At 43.9% G+C, this 10,467-nt stretch overlaps 2 protein-coding genes across 3 annotated transcripts in view; one reads left to right on the top strand and one right to left on the bottom strand.

Annotated features, from left to right (window-relative positions):
* Positions 1-203: 203 nt before the first annotated feature.
* On the top strand, positions 204-7,228 carry fbxl9 (F-box and leucine rich repeat protein). The gene is made up of 11 exons (XM_069705364.1): positions 204-533; positions 784-885; positions 1,046-1,180; positions 2,702-2,881; positions 3,781-4,086; positions 4,255-4,471; positions 5,349-5,506; positions 5,599-5,814; positions 5,962-6,174; positions 6,264-6,481; positions 7,016-7,228. The coding sequence occupies exons 1-11, from the start codon at positions 480-482 to the stop codon at positions 7,182-7,184; spliced, it is 1,968 nt and encodes a 655-aa protein (XP_069561465.1). The 5' UTR covers positions 204-479; the 3' UTR covers positions 7,185-7,228.
* Positions 7,229-7,651: 423 nt separating this feature from the next.
* elmo3 (engulfment and cell motility 3) overlaps positions 7,652-10,467 on the bottom strand; it is a 25,199-nt gene continuing 22,383 nt past the window's right edge. For both annotated transcript variants that reach the window (XM_069705362.1, XM_069705363.1), the window contains one exon: positions 7,652-10,467. This exon is cut by the window's right edge and continues 89 nt beyond it. In XM_069705362.1, the coding sequence (XP_069561463.1) occupies positions 10,344-10,467 (124 nt within the window). In that variant the 3' untranslated portion in view covers positions 7,652-10,343.

Here is a 10,467-nt window from a genome sequence, read left to right as displayed (position 1 = left end):
AATCCAGTGACGTGGGCGGGGAACACAATCAATAAGTATTTTTTTTATTTATTTGGGCCAAAGCGTGAAAAAACAAAAAACACAAGTCAAAACGAACCGTCTGGTTCGTGTGGACTACACGCCTAACGCTGCGGGTGAACTTCATTTCCCACAATGCCCCGCCCCTGACGTCAGAGAGCGTCTTCTTCTGCGGTCAGCTGATCCATACGAAGTCAGACTCCCAACAGAGACCTACTGAGACCCTGAAGAAGCGTTTTCGCTGTAAAGTAGCAACTAATCTCCTTTTTTTTTTTTTTTTTTGGTTGTTGCTTCCATTGACCATTAATTGGTCATTTTATCGATCAGCTAAAAAAAAAAAAAAAAAAAAAAAATGAGACGAGCTAGTAGGTATTAGCTCAAAAGCTAAAGTTAGTGAACGAGCATAGAGTTTGAACTCACGATGGTCTGCAGGTCTTTATAATAACAGAGGAGAAGCTGAGATGGAAGACAGCGATGGGGAGGACTCTATAGAAACACCTGAGCTGCCTCTGGAGGTGAGTACATTTATTAGTACTCATTATTTTTTTTTCCTCCTGCATACAGAAACACTCTGCTGGATATTCATTCAGTTGCAGACCAATGGGAGCTCCCAGCAGGGCTGCAGTCTACGTACTGCTGGTGAATGACAACACTGTCATTTGTCACTGTTGCACACTCTTAACACTGTCATTTGAGATGATCCAATGCTGTCAGGTGGATTCTGTCTCTTCCAGCCTCATGCTGTGTTTTTGTCTCTTGCTGTAGATCATCGTTTACATCCTGAGTTTTCTTCACGCTTCAGACAGGAAGGAAGCTTCCCAGATCTGCCGCAGCTGGTACAACGCCAGCCAGGACCTGCGCTTTCAGGTATTTTGCTCCAAAGCAGAGACGAGGCTGGCAGCATTTTTTAATTTTTTGCATAATAAAAGAGTGCTGACTGATTGAAAGGTGACCGGTAAAGTGTGCACAAGCTCGTAACGCTCGAGGGCGACCCTCATGTAACCTGTGTGTCTTTCTCTCTGTGCAGAAGAATGTCACCTTCTGCTTTCCGGCTTCAGCCTCGTGTCTGGAGCTGGTCCGGGGTCTGGGCAGGAAGTCGCGCTGCAGCCTGATAATCAGCCAACTTGATGGCTTCAGTATTTCCAGGTCGCTGCTTCTGGAGGTGCAGTATGCTGTTCCCATGAGAAGATATGTGTCACTCAGAAATGCCTCCTTCTCTCTACTAAAACAGCTGTTTTTGTCGTGAAAAATTGTATCGCCGCCACCACGTGAGGATTAAAGTTAGTGTCGTGTTTTTAAATAAACCCACAAAGAAGCGGTCACACACGGCCTCAGAAGAAGGACCCATAAACCAGCTAAATACTGCCAGATTATCTGTAGAAAGAAATCGAGTTTTCCCGTACGGACCGGGCTACATGAGAGAACGTACTGGATTTAAGTACAAATTTAAACTGTTAAGAGTATAATCTTTCCTTTAAAGTTTCTATTTCATGTTCTACTTCATTTCTGAGGACCCGACTTTACACTCAAATACCTCTGGAGTGAAGTGATTAGTCAATTTAAAAACAAAATGAATTGACAACTGTTTTTGTTGAAATCATTTTTCATGCGGATTCCAAACATTTCATGGCTCAACCCTCTCAGATGTGAGGATTTGCTGCTCTTCTTTGTAACGTTGTCAAATAATTCTATTTAGTTTTTAACATCTTTGCAAATTTATGCTGTTGGTTGGACAAAAAACAAAACAAAAAAAACCAGCATCGTGAGAGTGTTTGGGCTCTAGAGTAATTGTGAGGAAAGATTTTTTTTTTTCCAGTGTCGTGTTTTCACATAAACCCACAAAGAAGCGATCGCACAGAACTTCTCCTCCTCCAGGCTATATGAAAGCCGTTTAAAAAAAAAAAAAAAACTTGTTGAGCAAACCGAACATGAGTGGAATCTATTCATGTAAGAAACGCACTGCCATCAGGCAAGAACAGAAGTCTTTCCACCATAAAGACGTAACAGTTCAAATATACCGTCTAGATTGTTTGTATTGTGTTACCGTGACACTGACAGGTTGTGTCACGTCACGGTTCAAGGTTCGGAGCGGCCACGGTTTACAATTCACCTTTTATTGACACTTATGATAATATTTGTCTCTTTGCATGTGAACACACAAATGTTGAATTTTCTGATAAAGACATTTTGCGCCGCGCAAAGATAAAGACTAAAGTCTGATCTGCAGGAAGTGACGTAGAATTAAGTTTTCACAGTTGGAGCATCGTTGACAATACGAACCATCACACAGTGGTGACTGAAAGCGTGTGAACCCTTTAGTTTTCTGTATTTATGCATCAATATGACCTGAAACCTCATCAGATGTTTTTACACAGGTCCTAAAAACAGATAAAGAGAAACCAGTTAAACAAATCGGATAAAAATATTAAACTAGGTCATTTATTTATCGAGGGAAATTTTCCAATATTACATATCTGTAAGTGGCAAAAGTATGTGAACTGATCAATAGTTAGCAGCACAGAAATATCTTCCATCTTTGATAATAATAGTTTGTTTAGTTGTTCAGACTTTTATTCATATATTTTCTCTGCTCTTATTGGTTTTCTTCATCCTCTCTTTGAATTCCCATAATTGTTTCTTCCCTCATGTGTGATGGTCTCCTCTCGTGTCCCGTCCCCTTCAGGTGGGGGTGTATCTGGGCTCTAAACTGGAAAGCTTGGCCCTGCCTGGTAGCAGCATCACCGAGGCCTCTCTGCTGGCCCTCCTCCCTCGCCTGACATCCCTCCGCAGGTTGGACCTCAGAGGCCTGGACTGTCTCTTCATGTCCGGAGCGTTCCTCTCCAGGGAGGAGCACCGGCAGCAGGTACTGCGTCACATCGAACTGCAGCATGGTGGCTGGGATTTGACCATTGTTTCGGTTAGATATGAGCATCCTCAATACCGGTTCCATTTGTATTATCTTCATCCATCTCTTTAGTCATACTGTGTTTACTGTATATTGGAGATGAATAATAGCAAATCGTTTACAGTAAAGTTTGGCCGAAGCAAGTGTGATGTGTTCTGTTCCACAAGCCAAAAATGCAGAAACTAAATATCTGGTAAAAAAAAAAAAAAGAAAAGAAAAACGCCAGTTAAGACCAGATAAAATAGATTTTTGTGTGCCTTGGAGATTTCTGTGAAAACAACATAGAAAATTTGCATTTTTTTTTTTTTACAAAGCGAAGCTAAAAATAGAAATAGTGTTTTTCTGTTTTCTCGCCGTTGGTCACTCTCCCACTTGATTTTTACTTCCTAATTCCACCAAACACCGAGTGCATGTCATAAGGACTGAACTGTCAAGCAGCACTTTATGGTATTATTAATTCAAAGGGTGTATGCAAAATATGCTAATATATTGCTGCATGGTAAGAAGTGATAAAAAAAAAAAGGGCTAAAAATGAGTGCATGGTAAAAAAGGAGTGCTTTTAGATCAAATATTTATTTTGAATATATTTGAATATGAATATCAGTAGAAGTTGGACACCGTGGAACACTTAATACGGCTACATATTTGTACATAACCGATTTCTTTGAACTAGAAGAGTTCAGTATCTGTATTTCATCTAACCGATGGGAATTCCCCCGCAGTATTACTTTGACCTTTCATACGAGTTCACCTCAGGAGATTTTTGTTGTCGTTGTATCGTCACTGCACGACTTCATTGTTTTTCCACTTGCGGTAAAGGTCCCATTTCAGCTCAAACTCCGCCCTCTCGTTTGCAGGTCCGGTCAGCTCTGTGTGGTCTGGAGGAGCTGGATCTGTCCGACCTTCGCTACCTCTCTGACCTGACCTTCAACCGGCTCACCGGGTGCACACCGCACCTCCGCCGGCTCTCGCTGGCCGGCTGCCATATCGCTTTTGAGTTTGACCCGTATCGGGGGTGTCCCGTGGGAGCCGTGGAGGACTCTTCAGCAATGCTGTCCTTAAGGAACTTGAGGAGGTTGTTAACGGAGCAGAAATCCACCCTCGTCGCTCTGGACCTCAGCAGAACCTCCATCACCCCGGAGTCACTGCGCACTATTGCACAGGTCAGTGCAGAAGAGCACCCGGGAATGACTCATCTAAAACAACATGGAACTGGGCACATATTTGGCGGTTTATACGGGGAACAAAAGGCTTTTGTACTGGTTTAGAGTCAGGATGCATGCTGTTGACGCTGAGTCATTTTAAAATCCAAAATATTCTCCCCGTTCCAGGTGCAGGATTTGGTCTTGGAGGAATTGTTTCTGCACGGCTGTAAGGAGCTGACCGACTACTCGGTGGAGGTTCTGGTGAAGCACCAGACGAGCCTCCTCAAACTGGACATCAGTGGCTGCACCGAGCTGACCAGCAGGTCTGTGGAGGCCATAGCTGGAGGCCTGAAGCCCCTGACACACCTCTCCCTCTCCAGAGACTGGAGGATCACTGAAAAAGGTGGAGTCATCGACTTGATGATTCATTTGTAATGTATCAAAACTAATAGGCCAACGCAACAAGAGCCAGCTCCGTAGTGGGGCCGAAATCCTTTTGTCCCGATGATGGTGCTAATGAAAATACAGTGAACGTAATAAAAACATAAAGCTATATCCTGCTGGGAGCATGAATGTGTTCACCACATTTTTCTGCCATTAATCTGGTCCACTGTGAAATTTTGCTGTGCAAAGTTAACCCCTTGTGCTGACGCTGATACTGGAGAAGAGCTCATGGAGTCTAAAATTGAAAAGGGTTTATCCTCTGAGGAGCATGAATTTAGAAAGCGATATTATTTTTTTGGTGTATTGCTGGTAGCAAAGCGAAAGTCAGGCGGTCAGAAAATAACAAAATATCTTCCTCTGACGAATGAAGATCAGTTTAATGAAAATTTAATGAAAATTAAAAATGGCATTGATCAAGGTGCTGGTCGAAGGCACATTTAGACCCGATGGGGGCGCTAGACAAAAGGCTCGGTCACTGTAAATATAAAAAAAATCCTCCTCAGGGGATCATGAACACATCCATTGGTGAAGGAATCTTTCTCTTGATCATTATAAATAATTAAATGCAGAGGAAAGTTTTGAAACTGAAAATGAATCAATACTTTCACATTTGAGACTGGAATTACTAACGCTTGCCGTGTCATGACTCCAGTGTTGCGTTTACAGCTCGTTACGCTGCCCCCATGTGGCCGGAAGAGACCTTTTAAAATAGCTTTGAGGTTTAATTTGCGCGAAATCGTCCCGTTTCACGCCGTACATGCGTCATTACGCGCCCGTCGTCCGGTCTGCCATAACGTACGTTTGACTTCACGCCGACGGTTCCATGTCGTCCGCAGGCCTCGCTGACCTGCTGTCAGAGTCGTCCCTGAAGTCTCTGGATCTGTCCGAGTGTCTGCACATCAGCGGGACGGAGATGGTGAAAGGCTTGAAGGGATCCAGTGTCGTCAGAACGCAGCTGAAGACGCTCAACCTCAAGAGCTGCACCTACATTAGTGTGAGTGTTTGTTCTGTCTGTGTTTGTTTGTGCCGCAAGCAACAACAACAAAAAAAAAAAACAACCTGAACTTCTTTTTCCTCTGTCTTCAGGATCTGGCCGTTTTCTCTCTCACCCAGCTTCTCGGAAATACTCTCCGTGAGTTGGACCTGACATCGTGCGTCAACGTGACTGACCTCTCCGTGCGTGCGGTCGCCACCTACCTGCAGCAGCTGGTAGTTCTGCGGCTCGGCTGGTGTAAGGAGGTCACAGACTGGGGTCTGCTGGGGATGGTGCAAACAACCAAGTGTGAGCTGGAGGACGAGACGGTGAGAACCGCAGCTGCTTTCTCCTGTTCTTTAAATTGAAATGTTTAAATTAAATGCGTCATTTTAAAATGTGGCCGAGGAGCAGCAGTTAAAAAAAAAAAAAAAAAAAAATCAAGACTTTTGGTTTTTGCTTCGACACAATCGCAGGGTGACAAGGGCCCCAAGTTCACCCGGACCTTCGGCAACATGGGCTTCTTCAAGCCTCCTCGCATGCCTTTCGAAGAGCGCCCCAAGCTGGTGACTCAGAACGACCTGGAGCAGTTCAAACAGCAGGCCGGAGCTTCGCTTTTAGCTCTCAGCAGGCTGCAGGAGCTGGACCTCTCCGCCTGCGCCAAACTCACCGACAGCAGCATCACACAGGTTTGGAGGCTGAGCAGAGAGGCAGATGTTTCCCCGTCGGTGCAGGACTGCAGACTATTTGAACGTCGTGTTGTTCCTTCTCTCCCCAGGTGGTACGTTACCCGGACCTCCACCGCCTGTCTCTCTCCATGCTGCCGGAGATCACCGACGCCAGCTTGGCAGCGGTGGCCTGGCACTGCCGCAGCCTCACGAGCCTGGCTCTCAGCCACTGCCCGGGTATCAGTGACCGTGGGGTGGCACAGGCTGTGCCGTACCTCCACCGGCTGCAGCATCTCTACCTCTCCTGTTGTCATAACATCACGGACAGGCGAGTGGTCCATAAGTCTTCTCTACTGCTGTGTGCCGAATGGCGTTCTTACCCACTAACACGCACTATTTTGAGTGCATAAGTGCGTTCACGCTGTCAAGCGCAGGAACAAACGCGGCGCACTACAGCTACCCAAGATGATGCGCTCTAAACGGTCGAAAAAAGTGTGAGATGCGAGACATTTTTCACCCTAAACGGACGCCATCTCTGCTGCGTAGAGGAAGGGGCCGGACTACGGATTTAAAGGATTTTCAAAATCAAGGCGTCACACGAAAGTGTTTCTTTTTTCACTAAGTACCGCCACGCTGCTGCTGGACAGAAGCCATCCGTTTGTTTATCGAGCGTGTTAAAGAGAGGGCAGGAGTTCATTTCTGTGTCAAATAATCAAAGCTACAGTACCCTGTTAAAATTCAAGTACTGCACAAGTAAGAGTCCTGACGTGTAAGAGCACTATTTGTTTGTTTGTGTGTCGCTGTGGGTAAAAAAAAACCAACAAAAAAACATCTCTAAGCTGTTGACCTTTAAACCCCGCAGGTCCTTGTTCCTCCTGGTGCACCACTGCAAGCGTCTGAGAACACTCGACATCTCAAGGTGCAAAAACGTCTCCACGACAACGGTGGACCTCCTCCAATCACAGCTGCCCTTCCTGGAAAACGTCCACTACAAGTTCATAGGTGGGGCCGATCTCACACTCGCACTCTGACCGAATGTCCCGGATGACCGCTGGTAAAAAAAAAAAAAAAACAACCCTGCTGACCAAAGCCCGCTCCGGGAGTGGAGCTTTTGCACATTTCAGCATTTTGCACAAGAACCGAAAGAAATGTAGAGAAGTGGTCCGTTTGTAGCCGCCCTGAAATTAACACGTCATCCGTTAAGTGGTTTTAGAAATAATCGCTCCTCACCTGAGGGGGCAGGCACCTCCGAGGGAAACACGTTGGGAGGTTAATGTTTCAGTGGTGCATCACCATTGAGGGCACACATTTCATCTAAGGAAGGCATTTCAAGGTGCTGTATCCTGGAAACAGAAACACGCAGGTGCCACAGTATGAAGAAAATATGCATGAAATATTCGATATGTCAGTGTCATGCGTCGCCCCAAAGATAACGCGCGTTCATATTAATATGGTGCTTTTATTTAACTTTATTTAATCTTGGAAAATGTGTAGCTGAAGCGCAGGCAGAAATATAAAACACAAGCTGCTCCTTTAAATCGCGAGTTAATATAAATATAACAATGTAATTACATAACTGTGAACGGTTATGACTTAAAATGACATTCCAGGTTCTTTGCTTTACGTAAGCTTCATATAAAAGCTTACCGAGAAGCTTTGGTAACTTTTTTTTTTTTTTTCAGCACAAACAAAACAGGAGAAATATGTAATAACAACAGTTCTGTGCTGCTAAAATAGAAGTTAAAATGCGAAAGCAAAGAGAAGATACTCCGAAGTGAAGGTGAATGATTGCAAGAAATGTATTCTGCCCATCGTCTCTCAGGAGAAACTATTATTTTCCCTTTAGAGAATTGTAATCGTGAGCCCGCCACCATGTGCTGCACTCATAGTTTTAACTTTTTCGGATATACAAAAAAAAAAAAGAACTTCCAACGTTGTCGGGAACAAAATTTTAAGAAATAGCATTTTCGGGAAACGGACCACCATCATCTTACAAAAACTAAACTTTTTCAGTGAAAATACATTTCTGGACATTTACATCTTTCCTTTTGTTTTCTCAGCCAAGCACTCTAATCTAATTCTAGAATATATTTAAAAAAGAAAAATCAATATAGTAAAATCTCTACACTACAAGTACATTGCTGAATAATTTTGTATTGTTTGCACTTATTATATAGAGGGAGAACTGTAGACTTTAAAGATGAAGAATCAATATATATATATATATATAAAGAAAAGTCTTTTATAAATAAACGGAAGTTTGGCCACGACGCCATCAACAAAACACAATACTTGGTTGTTGTTTTTTTTCAGTATAAATCAAACCGTTTATTTGTGTGAAGTCACCCGAAGCACAAGATTCAGTATCATCACAGAGGGTTGTGCGTCAGGAACACACTGCAGAGGACAATCGAGACCGTGTTGAAATGAAACGGCCCGATGCAGGAAAAACACACCATTTGATTTCCTGTAGACCTGCGTCAGTTATTCAAGTGTCAGCGCTGGATGCTCGGTGAGTGTAGACTGTACATGTTGCCTCCATTACATCATCATAAGTACCTTGTATATAAAAAGCATCAGTTTTAGAGTTAAAACAGGATTTGATTGAAGGCAGTTCAGCTGTCAATAATTAAATTATCATACAGATTTACAGGGACAATTGCAGGTCAAGCAGTACTTTTTTTTTTTTTTTTTTTTTTTCACATGATCAAACTGTTGATTGAACCAAAAGGTACAGTTTCCTGTTCGCATTAAAGAACCAAGATTGGTACCTGATGCAGATCTGCAAGTCGTACAGAGCCTCACGGCATCTCTGCTCCACAGCCGTCATTTATTGAGCGCCTGTAGGTTTTACGAGGTGCGATCAAAATGTTCGAGACTGTGCCTGTAACAAGCAGAAACTGTACCTACTTTAAACCGAGCCGCCGTCCCATTAAAAGTTTTCCCCTCGTAGCGATACGCCGCGCCCGGCGAATATGTAATAAATGTAACAACGTCGAGCACCAGCTGCGATTCGCACCGGAGCTCCACCGCACGGTTAAAACGCCGAGCCTTTCGGCTCGACCTTCATTTTGGGGAACAACAAGTCGTCGTACGGAGCCTGAAAATACGGCGGCTCGGGAGGTCAAAGGCAACGACGGTGCTGTTGGACGCTGTGATTGGCGCTCGGCGTTGACGGTCAGACCCTGGGGGACGAATTCCCGGTGCGCAACACCGCGAAAAGAAAAAAAAAAAAAAAGAAAACGCCGGCATGCTCCTGGTTTGCTCCTCCTGACCCGACGTACCATCTTCTAAATACAAAATTATACTGAAAGCACCTCGAACCGGCTTTCTGAAGCATTTCAAGGGCATCTCGGTAATCAGAAGCCAAATTTCATCAAACTTACAAGTCCTGGTTGTCACAAAAACACGTGGAACTCGGATGCTGATGTTGATCAAGCTCGTCGCCGTACAACAGGAACAGTCGCAACTTTTTTTGGGATCGCACCTCGTATTGAGCAAAAATATTGTCCCAACGTTGAAAAGAATATGCTGCATTTCTTTCATACGTTGGAAACAAATTAAAAAGGTACCGTATTGTGAGAAAGCAGGTGCGTTCTAGTTAATGCCCGTTTTAAAAAAAAAAAAAAAAAGCAAAAAAGAAGAAAGTACATGAACTGAAGAGAAATGAGCGCAGATCGCCTTCTGGGACGAAACAAAGCATCTACAGGTTTAACCAGTAATAACCAGCCTATAATCCTCCGACTACACATACTTTAGATATATTTAGAAATATAGAATGATTATAAAAACAAATTGAAAGTACCATTACTTCAGTGGTTGAATTGTATAAAGTAGAGGATTTAACTGTTGTTGGCGTTGTGTCGAGGTTTCCGGAGCAGGAAGGAGGAGAAAGAAGAGGAGAGCTGAACATCGAGAGAGCTACGGAGGAAAAAAAAAAAAAAAATCCGTTTCGTAGCGATTTCCAAACACTGATGTAGCTTCAGTCACTTTCCGCATGTTGTCTCCTCTTCGCTGTTTCACTTGGATGAAGAAGACCAGGAAAAAAAAAAAAAAAAAATCTAATGTTATAAATCTGTGTTACGGAAAAAATAAGTGCATGGATGCACCGGTCAGATCTCATCACGCGCGCACACACACACACACACACACACACTGTATTTACACATTCACACTCTACTGCATGCCCTCTACTGCTCAGTTTGGCTGAAGTCGTAGCAGAAGTTGTAGTTGCTCGGAGGTTTGGGGACGACCGGGGCGCTGTCGGGGATGTGAACGTTCTCCAGGTCCAGGAGGCGGAGCTTAATCTCCATC

This window comes from Brachyistius frenatus, unplaced genomic scaffold, assembly GCF_029030835.1.
Source record: "Brachyistius frenatus isolate BFR_SWC_R1_liver_20210118 unplaced genomic scaffold, ASM2903083v1 Contig_55, whole genome shotgun sequence".
Classification (NCBI taxonomy): Eukaryota; Metazoa; Chordata; class Actinopteri; family Embiotocidae; genus Brachyistius; species Brachyistius frenatus.
The sequence above is the reverse complement of the archived record's forward strand: the minus strand, read 5'-3'. Positions and strand labels throughout refer to the sequence as shown.